This window comes from Procambarus clarkii, chromosome 85 (genome assembly GCF_040958095.1).
Source record: "Procambarus clarkii isolate CNS0578487 chromosome 85, FALCON_Pclarkii_2.0, whole genome shotgun sequence".
NCBI lineage: Eukaryota > Metazoa > Arthropoda > Malacostraca > Decapoda > Cambaridae > Procambarus > Procambarus clarkii.
Genome location: NC_091234.1, coordinates 23,553,567 through 23,578,591, shown reverse-complemented (window position 1 = coordinate 23,578,591; position 25,025 = coordinate 23,553,567). Strand labels below are relative to the sequence as shown.

The 25,025-nt window shown below is 39.5% G+C and overlaps 1 protein-coding gene across 1 annotated transcript in view; it reads left to right on the top strand.

Annotated features, from left to right (window-relative positions):
* The first annotated feature begins 10,046 nt into the window (after positions 1 to 10,046).
* Positions 10,047 to 25,025, top strand: part of LOC123746739 (ankyrin repeat domain-containing protein 17) — a 298,429-nt gene continuing 283,450 nt past the window's right edge. The window contains 1 exon segment of the mRNA XM_069316838.1: positions 10,047 to 10,387. Within this exon segment, the coding sequence (XP_069172939.1) occupies positions 10,283 to 10,387 (105 nt within the window). The 5' untranslated portion in view covers positions 10,047 to 10,282.

The window sequence follows — 25,025 nt, the reverse complement described above, 5'->3', positions numbered from 1 at the left end:
ATCCTACGTTGGACACGTTCAAGTGAATTTATATCCATTCTATAATACGGCGACCAAAACTGAACTGCATAATCTAAATGGGGCCTAACCAGAGCAAGATATAGCTTAAGAACCACACCAGGTGTCTTGTTACTAAAGCTTCGATTAATAAATCCCAGTGTCCTATTCGCCTTATTACGAACATTCATGCATTGATCCTTTTGTTTTAAATTCTTACTAATCATAACTCCCAGATCCCTTTCGCAATCCGACTTCGCAATCTTAACACCATCTAGCTCGTATCTTGTAACTCTATCATCATTACCTAGCCTCAGAACTTTACATTTATCAGCATTAAACTGCATTTGCCAATCCTTTGACCATTTCAAAACCCTATCTAGATAAACTTGAAGTGATAGTGAGTCCTCCTCCGAATTAATTTCCCTACCGATTTTCGTATCATCGGCAAATTTGCAAATGTTGCTACTCAAACCTGAATCTAAATCATTTATATATATTATAAACAACAGAGGTCCCAGGACAGAGCCCTGAGGTACTCCACTAACAACATTATCCCACTCTGACTTAACCCCATTTATACTAACTCTGTTTCCTTTGGAATAGCCATGCCCTAATCCAACTTAATATAGCACCCCCAATACCATGAGCTTCTATTTTTTTTAATTAGTCTTTCATGTGGCACTGTATCAAAAGCTTTGCTAAAGTCAAGGTACACAACATCACAATCCTTACCACTATCAACTGCCTCAACTATGCTGGAATAAAAAGTTAGCAAGTTTGTTAAACATGAACCAAACCAAACAAATCCCCAGGGCCGGATGAAGTGTTTGCTAGGGTGCTTAAAGAATGCAAAGAGGAGCTTTGTGACCCACTTGTCAACCATATTTAATAAATCAATAGAGTCAGGCAGAGTGCCAGAGTTTTGGAAAGTTGCTAATGTGATACCAGTTTTTAAGAAAGGAGATAGATCACTTGCGTCTAACTATCGACCAATTAGCCTAACGTCTATTGTGGGAAAGTTACTCGAATCTATAATAGCAAATAAAATTCGTCTTCATCTTGAAAAACATAAATTAATAATTGAGTCGCAACATGGTTTTATAAATGGCCGTTCATGTTTAACAAATTTGTTATCTTTTTATTCTAGCATTGTTGAGGCAGTTGATAGTGGTAAGGATTGCGATGTTGTATACCTTGACTTTAGCAAAGCTTTTGATACAGTGCCACATGAAAGACTGATTAAAAAAATAGAGTCTCATGGTATTGGGGGTGCTATATTAAGCTGGATTAGGGCATGGCTATACCAAAGGAAACAGAGAGTTAGTATAAATGGAATCAAGTCAGAGTGGGAAAATGTTGTAAGTGGAGTGCCTCAAGGCTCTGTCCTGGGACCTCTGTTGTTTATAATATATATAAATGATTTAGATTCAGGTTTGAGTAGCAACATTTGCAAATTTGCCGATGATACGAAAATCGGTAGGGAAATTAATTCGGAGGAGGACTCACTATCACTTCAAGTTGATCTAGATAGGGTTTTGAAATGGTCAAAGGATTGGCAGATGCAGTTTAATGCTGATAAATGTAAAGTTCTGAGGTTAGGTAATGATGATAGAGTTACAAGATACGAGCTAGATGGTGTTGTGATTGCGAAGTCGGATTGCGAAAGGGATCTGGGAGTTATGATTAGTAAGAATTTAAAACAAAAGGATCAATGCATAAATGTTCGTAATAAGGCAAATCGGACACTTGGATTTATTAATCGCAGCGTTAGTAACAAGACACCTGGTGTGGTTCTCAAGCTATATCTTGCTCTAGTTAGGCCCCATTTAGATTATGCAGTTCAGTTTTGGTCGCCATATTATAGAATGGATATAAATTCACTTGAACGTGTCCAGCGTAGGATGACTAAGTTAATTCCCCAAATTAGAAATCTTTCATATGAAGAAAGATTAACAAAGCTTAAGTTGCATTCACTGGAAAGGCGAAGAGTTAGGGGCGACATGATAGAGGTTTACAAGTGGGTGAATGGACATAACAAGGGGGATATTAATAGGGTATTAAAAGTATCAACACAGGACAGAACACGAAACAATGGGTATAAATTGGATAAGTTTAGATTTAGGAAAGACTTGGGTAAATACTGGTTCAGTAACAGGGTTGTAGATTTGTGGAACCAATTGCCGCGTAACGTGGTGGAGGTGGGGTCCCTCGATTGTTTCAAGCGCGGGTTGGACAAGTATATGAGTGGGATTGGGTGGTTATAGAATAGGAGCTGCCTCGTATGGGCCAATAGGCCTTCTGCAGTTACCTTTGTTCTTATGTATGTTCTTATGTTCTTATGAACGGCCATTTGTAGAACCATGTTGTGACTCATTTATTAATTTATGTTTTTCAAGATGGAGACGAATTGTATTTGCAGTTATTGATTCAAGTAACTTTCCCACAATAGACGTTAGGCTAATTGGCCGATAGTTTGACGCAAGTGATCTATCTCCTTTCTTAAAAATTGGTACCACATTAGCTACCTTCCATGACTCTGGCACTCTGCCTGACTATTGATTTATTAAATATGGTAGACAGTGGCTCGGAAAGCTCCTCTTTGCATTCTTTAAGCACCACTCTTTTACTCTAAATTTACTACATTTACTCTAAATGTCCTGATTGTCTATTTCAATTATGTTATACATTTGCCTTATATCTTCTACTCCTAGAGAATAAGCTATTCGGTGTTCTGCAGATTTTGTTTTATCTTGTTACTTGGTTATAAGCATACTTTATTAATGTTACTACGGGTGTTCATATTAAGTTGATTTAGTGTACTTAGAGTTATCCAAGTCTATGTTATGCATTTGTCAAGTACACACTTATAGCCGCCTCATTTACATGTTCTGCAGAAATTACTTACTTGTATACTACTACTTAATAAATAAGTCCATATACTGTTGGTGTCTTTTTTCTCCCTGATCAGAAAAAGGTATGTTCGATGAAGTCACAAGTGGTGAATTTTGTAAATGGCCCCTGCTTTACCTGTAAAGCGGGGGGGGGGGGGGGTTCTGATAAGGCAAAAAAACATTTGCCTTATCAGAAACACTTAACATTATTAACACTTCCCGCGGGCGCTGCGCGTGCAGTGTGGGGCAGAGTACTTAAGGGTATGCATGACGCGCCTCTCCCTACACAGACAGCACCGCTCTTGTGCCAGGTAAGTTACGGGCTCACCATAGCCCGTGCTAATTGGAGCTTGTTCCGAGTAGCTGAATCTATAACAACAACAGCGCCTCTCCCTCACTCGAACTGCAGCTCCGGTCTGCTTCGCTTCGAAACGCCCACCCCTCCTCCCTTGACTGCCTAGTCAACTTTTCTCAGTTCTGTGCTACCCCATGGTCCTTCTCTCTTATTCCCTAGTTCTGGGGGGTACTTCGCCGGATCCCCAAGTGTATCGATCGCTGCCCGCAGCTAGTTTCCCATATGTCAAAAGCACCCTTGTAGTTTCAACCTATTGTTGGAGAGTTTACATGCAATCTAGGCACTAGCAAGCTCTACCATTAACCCGGGAAATCTTATATATGCAGGCGATGAGTCACAATAACGTGGCTGAAGTATGTTGACCAGACCACACACTAGAAATTGAAGGGACGACGACGTTTCGGTCCGTCCTGGACCATTCTCAAGTCGATTGTGAAACGTCGTCGTCCCTTCAATTTCTAGTGTGTGGTCTGGTCAACAATCTTATATATATTTTCTCCTTGGCGGCTAGGCCCAATGGTCTGTGTTATTTTCCTCCTGTTTAACAAGAGGCACTTCCCAGTCTCTATGTACCATTCGCCTCACTTGTTATTGACTGTATTAACTCACCAGCTAGGTCCACCTAGGCATTTGTCCTATCTTGTTACTTGGCTCTATGCAGACTCTAATTAATTGGTCCACTGTTTATTACCTTGATAGATTGACTTATCTGTCTGACTGTATCTACTCAACTATGTTATTACCACTTGTCATGTACTTGTAATTATAGCTAATAAACAGTTAGTTAGTTTAGTTCATTTATTATGCACCCCATACCCATCCTGTGGGCGGTAGTGGAAAGGGTTACAGAGGCACATAATGGGCTCAGGGACTGAACCCCACAATTCATTTAGCTAAGCAAGTTACAATCTTGATGAGCTAGTTACAAAATTCAATAATTTGTGTTCTGCAGCTTATTGCACTATCTGGGTACTTGGCTTTATGCACCTGTTATAAATGTTGACACGGATTATTCACATTAGATTTACTTTAAGTCTCAACTATCTTATAACATTTGCATTGTACTTTAATTATAGCAATCTTCTTGAGGTTATCTTGAGATGCTTTCGGGGCTTTTAGTGTCCCCGCGGCCCGGTCCTCGACCAGGCCTCCACCCCCAGGAAGCATCCCGTGACAGCTGACTAACTCTCAGGTACCTATTTACTGCTAGGTAACAGGGGCGTTCAGGGTGAAAGAAACTTTTGCCCATTTGTTTCTGCCTCGTGCGGGAATCGAACCCGCGCCACAGAATTACGAGTCCTGCGCGCTATCCACCAGACTACGAGGCCCCCAAATAAGCAATAAGCATATTTTGTCTTCTGCAGCTTTGCATTATCTGGCTAACTGGTACTATGCATCTGTTATAAATGTGCTACTGTTTATTCTCATTAGATTCACTTTTGTAGTACCGCTGTATCTATGCAGCTATGTTATAGACTTTGTCTTATAGTCTCTTTGACATTGATCATATTGTGTTACTGCACTTATCATCTCTACACTACTATTTAATAAATAAGTTACCCCATACTGGCTTGCGTTTTTCTCCCCCGATCAGAAATTAATAGGAAGTTAGTTCCCTTGGAACTGGACACTGGTGCTGCAGTATCAACATTGTCTAGAGATTGGGCAGATACCTTGCAATTGAATGTAAAACCCGGTAGAAAACGTTTGGTTAGTATTTGGATGGGTGACCGCCTGGGAACACCAAATGCTGTTGGCAATGATGTTCACGGGCTCACCATAGCCCGTGCTACTTGGAACTTTTTGTTCCAACTTTTGGAACTTTTTGTTACTTGGAACTTTTTGTTCCAAGTAGCGAGTCTTAAACAACAACAACAACGGTAGAAAATCTTTAAGCGTATACGATAATGTACCGATTAAGGTACACAGCAGTATGCACAGCACAGATACACAGCAATGTGTTGCTGCTACCCTATTCTATATGAGATATTACAGTGTAGATCAAGAACTAGCTATAAGTTCAACTATTATTTCCATCTCACAGGATGGTTAGTCATACATGGACCTAGTGGAGATAATACCTGCCCTAATACAATAACAAACCAACTCTGACTAAACAACTCGCTATAAGTTCATCCACCTTAGGGGGCCTCGTAGCCTGGTGGATAGCGCGCAGGACTCGTAATTCTGTGGCGCGGGTTCGATTCCCGCACGAGGCAGAAACAAATGGGCAAAGTTTCTTTCACCCTGAATGCCCCTGTTACCTAGCAGTAAATAGGTACCTGGGAGTTAAGTCAGCTGTCACGGGCTGCTTCCTGGGGGTGGAGGCCTGGTCGAGGACCGGGCCGCGGGGACACTAAAGCCCCGAAATCATCTCAAGATAACCTTCCCATCTCACAGGATTGGTAAGTCATACATTTATTTATATTATTTATTTATATACAAGAAAGTACATTGGGTTTGTGAGAGTACATAGCATGACGTGTTTACATTCACACTGATAGCTTTGATTGATAGCACTGATAGCTTGCTTGATAATTTGACAAAGATTAGTAGGCATAATAAACCTAATTGATAACATATATAAGATGACAACAATTATCACAATGGTAAAGTTATATATCTCAGGTACATATATATATAGGGGATTGGGTAGCACTAGATACAGTGCGAGTTTATAGCACAAGGTAGGAAATTATGAAGATGAAATTAGGTACTTTTTGGTTTTGTTTTTGAATGAGGCAAAAGTTGGACAGCTTTTCAATTCATTAGGGAGTGAGTTCCATAGACTAGGTTCCTTTATTTGCATAGTGTTTACACAGATTAAGTTTGATTCTGGGGATGGGTAATTCCATCTATCATCATACTATCATGCAAGAGGAGCCACACATCTATAGTTCATCCAGTAAAATCAGCAGACTTCTAGATGTTACTACTGCTCGGCTTAGACTCGGTTACAAGTATCTCTGGGAATTCTCATTATCTGCTGATGTAGACCTGACCAAATGTAAAATGTGTCAACAAAATTATTAGCACACCCTCATTTCATGTGGTCTCCATCTCATGTTGGGCTCCGAATGCATGATAGAGCTGATAAGTTAGCCAAAGAATTTGCCTTTAAAGGAGCCGTTGAGTGTAACCTTGGATTGTCAATGAGCAATCTGAGAGCAGCAGTACACCGAGAACTTCAACAAGATCTTGTAGATCTGAGGCAAAGTGAAATTGACACCAGTAATTCCATCTATCATCATACTATCATGCAAGAGGAGCCACACATCTATGGATCATCCAATAAAATCAGCAGACTTCTAGATGTTACTACTGCTCGGCTTAGACTCGGTTACAAGTATCTCTGGGAATTCTCATTATCTGCTGATGTAGACCTGACCAAATGTAAACTGTGTCAACAAAATTATTCGCACACCCTCCGTCACTATGTGATGGAGTGCGAAAAGATACGTGAATTTAGAGACAATTCTATAACCAATGTTCCAGCGATGTGTCAATATTTCATTCAAAATGATCTGCTACCAGAAATTTTAGCCAAATATCCCCAGTTTGCTAACTGTAGGTAGTAACTAAGTGATTGTAACCTATCCACCGCTGCCCACTGGATGGGGGGGGGGGGCGGTGTGCAGGACAAACATATCAATTTTGACACTAGCTCTCCACATATGTCAGTTGCTTAATTTAGAACCTGTACTTGAGGTCGATCTCGAACCCATTGTTGATGTGATGATTTATATTGAATTTTGTAACAAGCTCATCAAGATTGTAACTTGCTTAGTTAAATGAATTGTAGGGTTCAGTCCCTGAGCCCATTATGTGCCTTTGTAACCCTTTCCACTACCGCCCACAAGATGGGTATGGGGTGCATAATAAATGAACTAAACTAAACGCACACCCTCCGTCACTATGTGATGGAGTGCGAAAAGATACGTGAATTCAGAGACAATTCTATAACAAATGTTCCAGAGATGTGTAAGTATTTTCTTCAAAATGATCTACTACCAGAAATCTTAGCCAAATATTCCCAGTTTGCTAACTGTAGGTAATAACTGAGTGATTGTAACCTATCCACCGCTGCCCACTGGATGGGGGGCGGTGTGCAGGACAAACATATCAATTGTGACATTAGCTCTACACATCAAATTCAAATTTTTATTCATGTAAAAGTACATACATAGAAGATGAGTTACAAACATAAAGTTGGATTTACAGATAGAGCTAGTACATACAATACCTAAAGCCACTAATACGCAAAGCGTTTCGGGCAAGGTGTGGCGGGGGGGGGGGGGAGACTTAGACTAAAACTTTATAGTAATTGAGATTAAAGTATAAATCGTGTTGAAAAAAAAGGAATATAAAAAAATGGGGGGAACATGGCAGAAATCAGTAATTTTACAAGTTTGTCAACAAACAGCATTGTTTAAAATAGCAAGACGGGTTGACATTTAGGGGTAAGGAAGGTTATATGGCATTTATTAGGTATTACTTAGTTTTTATCTTAAACTGGTTGAGAGAGGTACAGCCTTTGACATGATTGGGAAGGTCATTCCACATTCTGGGTTCCATGATTTGTAGAGCATTTCTAGTTTGGTTAAGTCGTAATCTTGGAATATTAAATAGGTATTTGTTTCTGGTGTGGTGCTCATGGGTTCTGTTACAACCTTCTAGGAAGCTTTTCAGGTCAGGATTGACATTACAGTTCAGAGTTTTAAATATATAGAGTAAACATGAGAGGATGTGCATTGACTTAATATCTAACATATTCAAAGATTTGGGTAAGAGTACCGAGTGCTGTCTGGGGCCAGAGTTAAATATTGTTCTATTAGCAGCTTTGTGTTGAGTAATTAGAGGACGTAAATGATTTTGGGTAGTAGAACCCCCATATGTAAGTTGCTTAATTTAGAAACTGTACTTGTGGTCGATCCACTCATCTGCTAGAATCCACTCAGTAAAACATCTAAACTACTGGGACCGACTAGAGAGCCTAAATCTGTATTCCCTTGAGCGCAGGCGGGAGAGATACATAATAATTTACACGTGGAAAATACTAGAGGGGCTGGTCCCAAATCTGCACACAGAAATAACACCACATGAGGTCAAGGCATAGCAGGATGTGCAGAATTATCCCGTTGAAGAGCAGAGGTGCAACAGGTACTCTGAGTGAGAACTCTATCAACATCAGAGGCCCGAGACTGTTCAACACGCTTCCACTACACATAAGGGGCATAACTGGCCGACCCCTAGCAGTGTTCAAGAGAGAACTAGATAAACACCTCCAAAGGATACCTGATCAACCAGGCTGTGATTCGTACGTCAGGCTGCGAGCAGCCGCGTCCAACAGCCTGGTTGACCAGTCCAGCAACCAGGAGGCCTGGTCGACGACCGGGCCGCGGGGACGCTAAACTCCGGAAGCACCTCAAGGTAACCTCAAGATAAGGATCTCGAACCCATTAATGAAGTGACGATGTGTATTGAATTTTGTAATTAGCTCATAGGGATTATAACTTGCTGAGCTAAATAAATTGTAGGGTTCAGTCCCTTAGCCCATTATGTGCCTCTAACGCGTACTCACTAGAAAGAAGACGAGAGAGATATCAAATAATATACACCTGGAAGATACTGGAGGGCCAAGTACCAAATCTACACAGTAAAATAACAACGTACTGGAGTGAACGACATGGAAGAAAATGTAGAATAGAACCAGTGAAGAGCAGAGGTGCCATAGGCACAATCAGAGAACACTGTATAAACATCAGAGGTCCGCGGTTGTTCAACGTCCTCCCAGCGAGCATAAGAAATATTGCCGGAACAACCGTGGACATTTTCAAGAGGAAACTAGATTTATTCCTCCAAGGAGTGCCGGACCAACCGGGCTGTGGTGGGTATGTGGGCCTGCGGGCCGCTCCAAGCAACAGCCTAGTGGACCAAACTCTCACAAGTCGAGCCTGGCCTCGGGCCGGGCTTGGGGAGTAGAAGAACTCCCAGAACCCCATCAACCAGGTATCAACAGGTTTCCACTGCCGCCCACAAGATGGGTATGAGGTGCATAATAAATTAACTAAACTAAACTAACAATGGAAATAAGTTATTTACGGTTAATTAGTGTTGAAGTTCGCTGCGAGTTATGGCATATTAGGTGTCCCATGCACTTATCTCTTGCAGCAACTAGGCCATGTAGTGCTGGGCGGAGACGAAATTAACACGAATTTTGTTCCACAGTGGCAGTGCCTCCGCCAGCGTTCCCGCCAGTTTATAAAGGCAGATGAGGCTATCATTCACAAAGATTAATACTATGACGTTATCATGGTAATTTAAACAATCATAGTATTAACTTCACGACATTATAATTGTCTCCACAGTTGTGGAGACAATTTTCTTTTAAACGTATTCCCGAAGATATAGCAGAAGTTTACACCTGGTGAATTCAATTTACTCATCAATTTATTCTAATTTTCATCTAGTAGTATTTAACATTATATTGTCGTTAAATAATTATTCTGTTGAAAATAAGGTTTAGTCGGGTAAGGAAAATGGCTAAATACCAATGCTATGGCAGGATCGCGAACTCCACTCGTGTCAACCCGCACTTCTAAATACCGGAACCATGTGTTGGAGAAATTTATACACGAATATCCCATAGGGACCACTGTTTTTCATGCGCAATTTTATAACTTCATATATTAATTAAGGAATTGTATAGACTCGAAGGTTATTTGGCAATACCGTTTAAAACAGAGAGGTATATTTCTTCACGTGACGGGTTGGGAGCTCCAATGAGGTTATTGGAACGGCTCAGGTCTTTAGACTTCTCCAGTGACCCAGTCTGTAGTGTAACAAGGCGGGTGGTTTGGCCCAAGTGATTAGTATACCATACCAGTTCTTTTTATCCATACATATAGTGAGTTTAAGACTAGGGCGCGCTTGTTAAATCAAGAAAATAATTTTGTAGTGCAAGATATAGGGAATAATCGCCGAGAGCAAGAGAGCTCAATACAGGAGGGTGCGAAGTCTAGCCTCGACCGCCATCATGAGACCGCCTGCCCAGGATGAATGCCAAACGTATGAGGACCTTCTAGATGAATTTGTAATAATATCGAGCGAACCAGATAGCGAAGAGGATGACGAATGGGTGGTACGTACTTTGTAGTTTGACTTGAGATGAAAATTAGGGGTTTAAATGGGGTTTGTTTGGCCAAAGTGATGTAAAGTCGTCCCCAAGGGAGTTGTGGGAGCGCGGACGATTTTCAACCTTATTGACAAACTATTCAGTTAACCCAGTTGTGCTGGCCTTCTTGCTGCCCTTCCCAGTCCTTGCATCCAAGGCTTCCACACCTGTTTTAGGACCGCGTAATGCCAGGAAATTGCCCATAATGGTGGAGTAGAGGGGAAGAAATAGGCGTTGGGGTGATGGTGGAGGGGTTGGGTGGCGCCTCTGGCTTCTTTTAACCCACTTCTTCTCTCACTCATTCAAGTCTCCTTTCCCCCTCCTGTTTCTTTCCATTTCCCGGCGGTGGAGTCTGCCGTCGGCGGGAACCTGATATTGTACCCTGCCGAGTCTGGCTTTGATAAATAAGGCGAGTGACTACCGCCATGGCTGCTGGGCTCTCGACTTGGAAATCATGAAGGCCTTCAGCGGCTCACATCAGAGGCACAGTTCTAGCGAGCCATAGGCCTACTGTGGGGAGGTGAGAGCCTAGGCTCCAGTGAATGGTTTTAATTTAATTCCTGGATGTGTTGCATAAGGAAGGGGGGGGGGGGGGGCATTGGCATGTGTATTGGGCAACCTGTCGTTGTTATTACGAAGTTTTGCATCTTTTTTGCGAAATTTGTTTTGCATTTCGAAGGTGGGGAAAAAAATGATCAGCTCAGTTCTTGTTTGATTACTTAGTACCTAATGTGATATTGATTTGGGTCAGTTATGTTAGGGCAATTTGTTATTTTTCTTTAATTAGTGAAAACTTAGTTCTGTTGATTTATTTTGTCTTGATAGATTTCTAGCCAGGTACCTGACCTAATTAGGACATTTGTACTGACTTGGAGATATCAACTATATTGAGATCTTGTGTTGTATGGAACTCAGGTAGTTATCTTGAGGTTATCTTGAGATGATTTCGGGGCTTTAGTGTCCCCACGGCCCGGTCCTCGATCAGGCCTCCACCCCCAGGAAGCAGCCCGTGACAGCTGACTAACACCCAGGTACCTATTTACTGCTAGGTAACAGGGGCATAGGGTGAAAGAAACTCTGCCCATTGTTTCTCGCCGGCGCCCAGGATCGAACCCGGGACCACAGGATCACAGTCCAGCGTGCTGTCCGCTCGGCCGACCGGCTCCCTTATGAGTATGTAGTAGTATGAGGTTAAAGGAAATTGTGAAGGTTAAAGATTGCATTGGAACTTGTATAACTTTGATCAAAGTTTTATTAAAGTTGTTGAAGGTATTATATGGTACCAAGTGCTGATGTATTGTCTATTTGATACTGTAACCTGTGGCTTAACATACTGCAGTCTCATTGGCATTATGATTGATGTACTGTTATGTTTTTTATTTTATGGTTGCATTTCTAGGTTAAATATGCTGTTCCTGGTTTAACAAAATGTATATTTTGCACTTTATTCTGCTACACAAGTATCTTGTTTACTTTCCTTTTTAAATGAAACTTAATACTTTCTTGAAAAATCATTTTAGCTGATAACATCATTTGGTATAGTTAAAACAGTTTCACATTCTAGATTCTCTATTAGATTCTTTTTTTTTTTTTTTTTGAGATATATACAAGAGTTGTTACATTCTTGTACTACAAGAATGTACTATTCTTGTACTATTCTATTACATGGTGCATGACCAATAGGTGATAGTCCTGATTTTTGGGCTGTTGAAAAATGTTAGACAAGGTGCTTTCCTTGGTAAGAATGCCATTATTCCTTGGTAAGAATGTACCATTAATGGTACATTAATGGCAAACCTACTAAAGTACCTGAGGCACAATGCCATTACTGTATTTAAGGTTGTGTAAATACCAGTTTTTCCCTATAGCACACTTGTCATTATAGTAATTTGCATAATGGTAACAGTTTGTCATTGGGCTAGTTTAAATGAGCCTACAGTTTCTTTTTATTGTATAGGCCTAATATTTTAAAGTTTTTAAATATTTTACCCCATAATGTGAACAAGGCTGCATTTGTTTGAATAGTATAGAGTCAAAAAACTTGTCATAACCACTGAGGCACACCTCAGCTTCTTTCCTAGATGACTGTGGGATATCAGCTGAATAACCAGAACATAATTTGTAGTCTCACATACTACCAAAGTGTACTTAAGCTCTGCCTTTCCTTTCCAAAGTTTTTTTTAATTTTATTTTTATTTTTTGTTTGTCATCTTTGTTGTTGAAATTGCTTGTTTTTTACACTTAATTATTTGTTCTTAGTTATCCCCTTGTCACTAAACCTCGGGCTTTTTATTACCCTGTTGTATTTAAAGTAACTTGGTATTTGTTTCTTGTAATCATTTATAGGAATTAATTAATAGTATAATTGTTTATATAAGCATCTACCTCATTATCATAGTAAAATCTTCCACATGAATATTCTCTATCCCTGTTTATTTTTACACTTAGATTTATATTTGAGTAAATTTCTAGATTTACATGTCATTCTTTTTTTTTTTATCTATTTGAGCTCACTTTGTTTTCTTAGGTTCATACTAATTATAGGATTTTAATTAACCATTACTAAGCTAATTATCTTTAAGATCATTTTACTTTATGATAACATTATTTTATTATTTTTTATTTTACATTTATATTGTCAGGTCTCTACTGATTTTTTTTTTTTTTTTTTATTTTATCTAACTTCTGTGTCCTTCCTGGCTATCTATTGTATCTTTATTTTACTTCTAATTTGTTACTTTTATTGTACAGTATTTGCTTTTATTCTTGTGTTTTGCTATATCGTGTATCTTGTATCGTGACCCCTCTGCATCTCTATGCACACTGATATTGATCCTGATCAAAATCTTCTGTCTCGTATCTACACCAACCAGCACATTGATCATCATTATTGCAAGTATTTCACAGCACACCAGGCTAAAAACAAACTCCAAAATAGCACCTGTTTATCAGTTTACAACCAAAATGTTAGATCACTTGGTAAACATTTTGACGATATAAATGCATTACTCACAGCACTAGGTACTAACTTATCGTTCATTATTTTAACAGAAACTTGGCTAAATAAAAACTATACCCAACCCTACAACTTAGCTAGTTATAAAGCCATTCATAACTGTAGGCCTAATAAAAAAGGTGACGGCACAGCTATATATTACCGAGATACATTTATCTACAACAGTGTTATTAGTGACAGATGACTACTGTGAATATACTTTTGCTCAGTTTACAATTAAATCCCTTAAATCCTCTTTGACTATTGGAGCCATCTATAGATTTCACAATACTAACATAGCTTCTTTCTCAGATAACCTAAGGAATCTTATTATAAACAACAATCTCAACAAAAACCACATCATTCTGGGAGGAGACTTTAATATTGACCTGGGTCAACAAAATTGCTCTCAAGTTGATTATTTCCTTAACAGCATGCACTCCTGTATGCTAATCCCCACAATCACCAAACCTACCCGAGTCACTCAAACATCAGCCACTACCTTGGACCACATATGGACAAACATAACAGCTCCCCTTGTATCTGGTATAATCAACGACAGAACTGACCACTATCCTACCTTTCTCATAGCTGAACATGGACATAACACCACCAAAAAGCAAGAAACTTTCATTTAGGCTACACAGTGAATCAGCTTTAGGCAATCTTACAGATGCACTTCACAATATTAACTGGGATTCTGAATTCAATAATACCCAGGATATAAATTCATTAGCTAACCTCTTCCTCTCCAAAACTCTAAGCCTCTACAACCTTCATTGTCCCCTTCTTACCAAGCAAGTAACTGACAAAAGATTAAACAATCTATGGCTCACAAGTGGCATTCTTAGGATTAGAAACATGAATATGAAAGAACTTAGGATTGGCCTAGTTTCAAAGGAAGTAGCTAAAAGGTACTCATCAATGCTTACCAGTATCATAAGGCAAAACTTGCATATTATGTGAATAGATTCAATGAAGCAAAAGGCAACATGAAAAGCACTTGGAAAACAATCTCTAGTATTCTAGGAACTAAACAACACTCACATAACCAAATAAAACTCTACAAGGATGGGGATATACCGTCAACTGATTTAGAAATGGCAAATGAATTTAATAGTTTCTTTTCATCGGTTGGTGCTAATCTTGCCAGTAAAATCCCACACTCAGACACATTAACATATCTCTCAGGCAGCTATCCAAACACTCTTCTTTCACCAATCAGCCCGGCAGATGTTGTGTCCATCATACACTCTCTAAATACCAAGGCAGGGAACACCAGTGAAATTCCGTCCATTGTATACAAGAGCGCCTCCCATGCCCTTGCCCCACCCATAGCCCTACTGTTCAACAAATCTATAGTTTTTCACACCTTCCCTGATATCCTCAAAAGAGCAAGAGTAACGCCAGTCCATGAAGGAGGCAATCCGGCGGACATAAACAATTATAGACCATTATCAAATCTACCCATTCTATCAAAAATATTTGAAAAAATTATGCACAAACAGCTCTATTCCTACCTCGTAAAATTCGACATACTCAGCCCCTGCCAGTTTGGCTTCCGGTCCCAAAAGAGCACCAACGATGCAATCATTAGTCTCATTGACGTAATCTACTCGGCCCTTGACAAAAATGAGTTTCCGATTGGACTCTTCATTGACCTAAGAAAAGCCTTTGATACTGTTAATCACAACTACCTCTTACTTAAACTCCAGCATTATGGAATCCGAGGCCTTGCCCTTGACTACATCCAATCCTATCTTAGTGACAGACACCAATATGTAACCATCAATGATACAACTTCTTTCGCTCTACCAATTACCGTTGGAGTGCCACAGGGCAGTATCTTAGGACCTCTTCTATTTCTTATATATATAAACGATCTGCCTAATGTCTCTAATATTCTTAAACCTATATTGTTTGCTGACGATACTACCCTTATCTATTCAGACCTCAACCCACATACACTAAATAATGTTGTGAATAATGAATTAAAAAAAGTCCACTTATGGATGTCAACTAACAAACTAACATTAAACATAGAAAAGACTTACTACATCTTATTTGGAAGCAAATCATCAAATACAATTCAGCTACAGATAGACAACATTAACATCAGTAATGAAAATGATGGAAAGTTTCTTGGCCTTTTCCTAGACAAGAGACTCAACTTCAGCACCCACATTCAACACATAACTAGGAAAGTCTCTAAGACAGTTGGTATACTCTCTAAAGTAAGATATTATGTTCCTAACTCTGCTCTCCTCTCACTATATTATGCACTAATCTACCCCTATCTTAATTATGGTATCTGTGCATGGGGGTCTACCACTGCAAATCACCTTAAGCACCCAGCAAAAATCATCACCCAGCAAAAATCTGCTATCAGAATAATAACTCTGCTTTCAGACAACACTCAGCTCTCTTGTTTAAATCTCTAAACTTGCTAAATATTAACTCCCTCCACACATTCTCTTGTCAACTACATCTACAAAACCCTGTTCTTAAATGCAAACCATGCTCTGAAACTCCCTGGACAGATGTAATAGGACCCATTATCACCACACCAGAAATAAATATCTCTTTGATATCCCCAGGGTCAAACTTAATCTGTGTAAACACTATGCAAATTAAGGGACCTAGTCTATGGAACTCACTCCCTAGTGAATTGAAAAGCTGTCAAACTTTTGCCTTATTTAAAAGCAAAACCAAAAAGTACCTAATTTCATCTTCTTAGTTTCCTACACTGAGCTTTAAATTTGCTCTGTACCTAGTGTTACCCAATCTCCTAATTTTTATGTATTTAACCCAAACAATCTTATCATTGTGTTCATTGCTGTCTTCTTTTATGTGCTAGCCATATGCTGTATTGTGCCTACCAATTTTTGTCAACTACCATTCACGCCGTAATTGCAATCAATCTGAGCTACCTATGTGCTTTAATATACCTACAATTTTCTCTCATTTTTTTCTTGCCTTGTAACTGTTATCATTTTTTATAAATTTTGCAATTACAGTATTTACCTACTTAAAATGTTCTTAGATTAAGGACCTGCCCGAAACGCTGCGCGTACTAGTGGCTTTACAAGATTGTAATTACCATATCATGTATCATCACAATCCCAATGCACCTTCTTGTATATACATAAATAAATAAATAAATAAATAAATAAATAAATAAATGAACAAAGGGTTGAGCTATTGTATTGCTTGTTCTTCAATGGCCCCTGTTGTTATAAAAGATTGGATGTTCTCCAGTTAGTACCCATAATAACACTGATTAATTTCCTGATAGTATTTATATTTTCTGGCATTCATATAAATTACTATTGACTTGTACATTATCTTGGCCTACTTTATCACTGATTAACAACTAGTATCTTATTTATTCATAAATATTAAGGTTTTGTTTATCAAATTTGTTGTCTAACTTCAACTTTGAATCCTAAATGGTCATCCAATTTACAAATAAAGCTCATTTCTTCTAATTGACTTCATATCTAGCAGTGTAACACAGGTCCAATTTAAAATCTTATTTAACTAAACACCCAACCTCATTACCTAACATAATAATATCTAACATATATAATAAAAATACAACCCTTAATCATCGCACTTTACATCATGATCCCCAAGTAAATGCAAAAAGTACAATGCAGTTGCAGTATGAAGTATATATGTTATCGGTATGTAGTTAATCTGGTTATAGCATGCACAGTAAGAATAGAGTTCAGGCCAATGTTTCACTAGCATATTTTAGAAAAGCTGTAGGCCTATGATGGTTTTTATATTACGTTATGTAGCTGTACTCTTAGATTAAGTATTGAAGACTACATTAATGAACAGTACTTGATTTATTGATTAGCCTTCTCTAATTAGTTTGAAATTCTTTAGTGTGGTTGGCTCTTAATATCCTTCATGACAAAATAAGAATAGGTATAAATGTTTCACAGTAGTTGGTAAGAAAAAATGCTTTTCACTTCTTAGAATGAATTTGTTTACAATGTGGATAGTTTATATGGGCATAACCATTATGTGTTATGAAGGTGAAACTGACAGATAATATTTGTTGGACATACAGCATGTAGGTACATATGCCTACTTAAACCTGAGGTTGCAGGTGACAAGTGAAGAGTGCCTACTTAACCTTTGCTCTTCAATACAAACATATAATTCTATGCCATTATAAAATGTGGAAAGATCTTTTAGTTTTAACCTACTGTATTTCATGTACAGTACAGTACTTGTAACAAAAATTTTAGGCATTGTGAAAATTTTTAATTTTATAATGGTGGTTCTACAATAAAGTACTAGGTCCTGTATATGAGGAAATTCATAAGTGTAGTTAGGTATTATTACTGGTATTTAAAACAAACATTTGCTTAAGTGAAAAGCAATTAAATATAATGCAGTGAGATGCTTAAAATAAAATATATTGTAATTAATGGTAGGACAATTGAGTTTAGTTCCATATGTAAATTGTGTAAGTAATTCACAGTACTTTGCAATATGAAGACATGTGCAGATGGAGAAAAAGTCTAGATGACACAAATGAGTGAAACCTGTTCTGTAGTTTGGAGTGTACTAGCACAACCCGTCCTCAGACCTACCTTGTGATAATTTTCGGGCTTAGCATCCCCATGGCTCGGTCCTCAACCAGGCCTCCTGGTTGCTTTGAAACCTCTGTACCTTTGCATTGAAAGCAGAGGTACAATAGGTACAATACTCTGAGAGAGAACACTATCAACATCAGTGGCCCGAGACTGTTCAACATGCTTCCACTACACATAAGGGGCATAACTGGCCGACCCCTTAGTGTTCGAGAGAGAACTGGATAAATACCTCCAATGTATACCTGATCAACCAAGCTGTGATTCGTACATCAAGCTGTGAGCAGCTGCGTCCAACAGCCTGGCTGACCAGTCCAGCAATGAGGAGGCCTGGTCAACGACTGGGCAGTGGGGTTGCTGAGCAACGAAATAATTTAATCTCAAGGTAGGTATGTGGATAAAGCATTTACAGTGTCATGGTTCGAACAAAAGTCGTCAACTACTTGTTGTGGAAGTGTTTGTACATCATCAGTTGTGCATCGTGTGTAAACCGTTTTTCATTCATAAATGGGATTTTGTGGGTGCATGGAATGGACTTTAGCCTTTGTTTAGGAGAATGGCCTGACCAGCAGTATTGGAAGTCAGATCCAATTCTGAAGGTGTGGTGTTTACTGTCATCCTGTTGTGGTTTAGTTTAGTATTTTTCATGGAAAAAGGAATTGTTTAAAGTTAAAGATGCCTGTACCTGGTACTTGAGGCAGGTATTCTCATACTTTAGGAATATTTTGGAGTTTACTATCCTAGAGTCCTGGTCCTTGGCTTGTATAGTTCCATTTCTCTTTTAAATCGTAACAGGCCAGATTCAGAAATTAAACACCTTGGTTCTCCTTTTGGTATGTGGTAGTTTGAAATAAAAATATTGTTAGTTTGCCAGAAAGGTGTGGAAAAAAATGATAGTGTGTTTTGGTCCTTGCCTGAGTCTTGGTCACCATGGATAGTTCACTTAACTTCCATAAAATAGGAAAGTTTAGACATAAATTGGTTCTCTTATTTGAATGGCCATCATCATCGAAGGTTTGTGATTCATAATCATACTTCACAATAAAAGGCTGCTGCTGGTATTGTTGTAAATACAATTGACAAATTAAGATTTAATAAGCATAAAAGTATTCAAATAGTCATAGTTGCCATTCTCCCCCTGTACACGCAACCCACCACTTGCATTCTCTTCCCAGCCAATGTGCACTGATCCCATAAACTAGCTACACATTCATGAACAAACTCTGCCAGTTGCATGCATGCACTCAGCTGGACATTTGCATGCACATTAAAATGTAAATTTTGGCGTGCTCACACTTAAATGTACACGCTCTCTGAAATACCTGCACTCACACAGTTGAGTTGTAAAGCTTGTTCCTAATAGATAAAGCAACTTGCATACTCCAATGCACCTGTTTCGTGATTGCAGCCACTACTATGAGGCTGGGCTCGGGAAGTAGAAGAACTCCCAAGACCCTCTCCAGGCAGAGTAAAAAAAAATTACGGACCTATAGCACTAACATCACACATCATAAAATTTTGGAAAGTGCGCTAAGAAGTAAGATCACAAAATGCAAGGAATCACAGCATTTCCAATAACCCTTGACAACATGGTTTCAGAACAGGGTGCTCTTGCCTATTACAGTTGCTGGACCACTGACATGGCCTTAGATGCCATAGAAGACAATTAAAACGCTGATGTAATTTACACAGATTTTGCAAAAGTCTTTGACAGATGTAAGCATGTTGTTGTTGCACACAAAATGCGTTCCAAAGGAATTACCAATGAAATACGCAGATGGATTACAATTTCCTGACAACAGAACCCAATTTGTAATAGTTAACAAGATAAAATCCCTACCATCAACCGTGAAGAGCTCAGTTTCCCAGGGTGCTGTGCTTGCTCTGGTACTTTTTGTCCTCCCCCATATTGGACATAGACAAGGACACAATCTATAGTACTGTATTATTCTTTCCAGATGACACTAGGATTTTTGAGAGTAATCAACATAGAGGACACAGTAAACCTCCAATCATATGTAAATTGGTCTTTCAATGGGCTACAGAAAATAATATGGTATTTAATGCAGGTAAGTTTCAGCTCCTGCACTACGGAAAAAGAAAATATATAAAAAGATGTACAAAATGTACATCTTTTTTCACACATTGCTTTATAACATAAAACCAAAAAGCAATGTTAAGGATTTGGGTGTACTCATGTCGGAAGAGCTTACCTTTAACCCATAAGCTGCAAAATATATACTCACATAGGCGATGTGAGTAACCAGCACCGCAGTGCGCTCCTTGTACAACAAAATAAAAAATCAGTGATTGAAGGGTCCCCTACACAATTTAAATGCCTCGCAGCTTCACAGGGTTAGAACATAAGAACAAAGGTAACTGCAGAAGGCCTATTGGCCCATACGAGGCAGCTCCCATTTATAACCACCCAGTCCCACTCACACCCCCAACCCACGCCTGAAACAATCGAGGGACCCCACCTCCACAACATGACGTGGCAACCGACTCCACAAACCAACAACCCTGCCACCGAACCAGCACCCACCCAAGTCCCTCCCAAATCCAAACCCATCCAACCCACACCCACTGTTTCGTGTTCTGTCCCGTGCTGATACCCCCAACATCCCACCAACATCCCCCCTGCTATGTCCACCCACCCACCTGCAAACCTCCACCATGCCACTCCCCACCCCCCTGCCCTTCCAGTGAATGCAATTTAAGCTTTGTTAATCTTTCTTCATATGAAAGATTTCTAATTTGGGGAATTAACCTTAGTCATCCTACGCTGGATAAGGTCAAGTGAATTTATATCCATTCTATAGTACGGCGACCAAAACTGAACTGCATAATCTAAATGGGGCCTAACCAGAGCAAGATATAGCTGAAGAACCACACCGGGTGTCTTGTTACTAACGCTTCGATTAATAAATTCCAGTGTCCTATTTGCCTTATTACGAACATTCATGCATTGATCCTTTTGTTTTAAATTCTTACTAATCATAACTCCCAGATGCCTTTCACAATCCGACTTAGCAATCTCAACACCATCTAGCTCGTATCTTGTAACTCTATCATCATTACCGAGCCTCAGAACTTTACATTTATCAGCATTAAACTGCATCTGCCAATCTTTTGACCATTTTAAAACCTCCATTGTTCACATAAGCTTCCTCAGGTCTCTTGTAAACAGACACCATTTAAAATAAAAATAAAATTGGGGTAACATTCTCGGGTGTAAGAGCCTCGGTACTGAGTGAGCAACCAAGGCTGGCGACACAGTATGAGCTAACAGCACTGCTGTTCAGCTTGTGACCACAGCATCGCTTAAAAATGACAAAATATACATGTAGCTGCTATTATTTAGCGATGATAGTATTACAGAAGATCCCTGACTGATAAAAATGACCAGGATTCTGATAATAGCAGGATTGTGGTAATAGTGCTGTGTGTAGTATGGTGGGAGGAGTAATGCTGAAGGCAGGAGGGAGGTACAGTATCTTCATCTACTGACTATGTGTGGCCATCTTTTATTGTCTGGCTTCACCATACCAACTTAGTGGTTCGCTATGGTGAATACAAATGTAGGTACTGTACTTAAATATAAAAGGGAGTATGTTTGGAGGAGCCATTTTTGGTGAGGGAGGTGGCATCATCTGCATGACTTGTCATGCTGTGTAAGGATGGTCACTATGCTGTTTGGACACCATAATCAGCTTAGTTGTACAGTTATGGTGAATAAAATATGTAGATACTTGTATATAATGTGTGTGTATAGTATAATACCACCACAAACAGTATGGTTGGAAGAATTTTAGTGCATCTGGCCTTGAACGAGTGAGGCAGCATCAGTTGACTGTGGCGACCTCTGTTATTGTCTGAACTCACCATACCAGCTTACTTGTACAGTTATGGTGAACAAAACGTGTAGATACTTACATATAATGTCTGTATGTGTATAGTGAATAAAAGCAAAAACAGTATGGTGGGGGAAGTGGTGGTGGCGAGTGAGTTGTTGGTGAGGGAGGGAAGGGGGTAGCTTTTGCTGGCTAGTGTGTGGTGGCCAATCATCTTTATGACTTGCCATACAACTTGGTGTATTGTTATGGTGAACAAAACATACAGATACTTGTATATGACCTCTGTGTAGTGTAATTACAGCAAAAATGTTTGTTTTATGAATCAATTCAATAATTATAGCAATTCAATAATAATTGAATCGCTAACATGCACATCATACTTTTGAGTATAGTGATGATTCACACATTATGTAGATACATCATATACAGGCATACCTCAGAATACGAGTTTAATCCGTTCCTGGAGACGCCTCGCATTCCGAAAACTCGCATTCCGAAGTTAATTTCCCCATAAGAAATAAAGGGAAATGAATTAATCCGTTCCTGACTACCCCAAAAACCCCACATCAAACTAAATTTTTATACCTAATTTACCTAATTCATCTAAATAAACCTACAAAACTATGTTCCAGTTATTACTTACCTTGCTGTCGAGTGCTGTAGGTGTATGGAAGATGGTGAGGAGGGGGGAGGAGGAGAGGAGTTACTGTTTGGAAGGGGAGTCCCCTTCCATAATCACATCAGGCAGTGAGGACCTTTCTGGTGTGCTCTCCCTGGGACGTTTTACCTGAGTGCCACTAGGTCCTGGTTGAGGCTCACTGCTCGATTTCCTCACCACAAATCTGTCCATGGAAGCTTGCTTTTCCCTTCTTCGCAAGCTGTCTCTGTAGTAAGGCATCACATTGTCATTGAAAAGATTAAGACAACGGCCTACTACAGCTTTCTCTGGGTGAGTCTGTTCAATAGTTGTTTGAATCTCTTCCCACATCTGACACACCTTCTTAATTACTGCAGAAGGGACATTCGCTGGTGCTGCTGCCACCTCCTCCTCCACTGCAGAATCATTCGCTGCTGCGTTGGCTTGCTGTTCCTGTTGAAGGGCTAGGAGTTCTTCGGTGGTCAGTTCTTCGTTGTGTTCTTCCACCAACTCCTCCACATCATCACCATCCAATTCCAAGCCCATTTGCTGGCCTAGACTAACAATTTCCTCAACAATAGGCGCATCATTTATAGGCTCAAACCCCTCAAAGTCTAGTTCTCTCACACCTTCAGGCCACAATTTTCTCCAGCCAGAGATCAGGGTTCTTTAAGTCACTTCTTGCCAGGCTTTGTCAACGAGTTTTAAAGCACTACAAATGTTAAAATGCTGTCTCCAGAACTCTTTGAGGGTGAGGTTTGTGGCTTCAGTCACTTCAAAACATTTCCGGAAAAGTGCCCTTTCATAAAGTTTCTTAAAATTCGCTATGATTTTCTGGTCCATAGGCTGAATTAGAGGAGTGGTGTTAGGAGGAAGGAATTTAACTGTGAGGAATTTATTGTATCTAGGCAACAAATCATCTTCCAAGCCTGGAGTATGAGCAGGAGCATTGTCAAGGAGAAGCACGGCTTTGAGTGGCAATTGTTTCTCCTGCAGATATTTTTCTATGGCAGGGCACAGCACTTCATTCACCCACTCCGAAAAAATAAGCCTAGTCACCCATGCTTTTTTATTAGACTTCCACATCACACACAAATGGGTTTTCTGCACATTATACTGTTTGAAAACCCTTGGATTTTCAGAATGATACACTAGCAAGGGTTTAATTTTTAAATCGCCACTCGCATTTCCACACAGCCCAAGCGTAAACCTATCTTTCATAGGCTTGTGTCCAGGCAAGGATTTTTCCTCCTTGGTAATGTATGTCCTCTTAGGCATTCTTTTCCAAAACAGTCCTGTTTCGTCACAATTAAACACTTGTTGCGGTAGGTATCCCTCAGCCTCTGCAAACTCTTTAAATTCGTCAATAAATCGTCCAGCGGCTGGTTTGTCTGAGCTGGCTGCCTCCCCATGCCTTGTTACACTGTGGATACCACTTCTTTTTCTAAATTTTTCAAACCAGCCCCTGCTTGCCTTAAACTCTTTCGTATCTGCATCGCTCGTTGCAGGGGGTTTCTTTAGAAGGTCTTCATGCAATACCCTGGCTTTCTCACAAATAATGGCCTCCGAAACACTATCACCCCTCAACTCCTTGTCGTGTATCCAAATTAATAACAACTTTTCCACTTCTTCAAGTATTTGTGGTCTTTGTGCCGTTAATGTTCTTACTCCTTTTGCCACTTTAGCACCCATAATCTTATTTTTCTTCTTAAGTATAGTGCATATTGTTGATGTGGCTTTGTTGTACTGCCTACAAAGTTCAACAACACGTGTACCGTTCTCATGCTTCCGAATGATCTCTTGTTTCTCCTCTATTGTCATCCTCACATGAGCTTTCTGTCCTTTATCCTTACCACTGGCTTTCTTGGGACCCATGGTGAGATATATAATAACAAATTGTATAGACAAATCACCAAAAATCCAACAAAACACTGAAAATCCGCGAGAAGAATTGATGTGGGGGTAGTCACTGAGCGCGAGACAATGGTAAACTGAGGGGCGACGATCGCCGAACCACCACGCGCTAGGTCGGCCTGTACGTGTATCAACAAACTCGCGTCCCGAAGTAACCCTCGCCTTCCGAGACAAATTTTTGGAGTAAATACTGCTCGTCTTCCGAAAACCTCGCATACAGGGACACTCGCATTCCGAGGTGCCACTGTATATAAAATATATATCATATATATATTTTATTATATAGATATATCACACTACGTGAACTCCGTCCCCTGAGGATGAAAGTATTAAGCCACAGAGCTGAAAATGTGTTAACAAGGTGGATATGATTTTTTTTTTTCATTTTGTTTTATTTTGCAATTTATTGCCATTAATGGTAGGCCTACTTCATTAGAAATTTTGCATGTACTTTCCTTTTATAATGGCTGGGTGTATTGTATTTGGAAATGTGGGTATTATTAAGCTGTAGTACATTTTGTAGATATTTCTTGTGAATATACTGGGATTGCTGCATTTTGCTCAGAACATTAAATTCTCAGTCCCTTAGCTA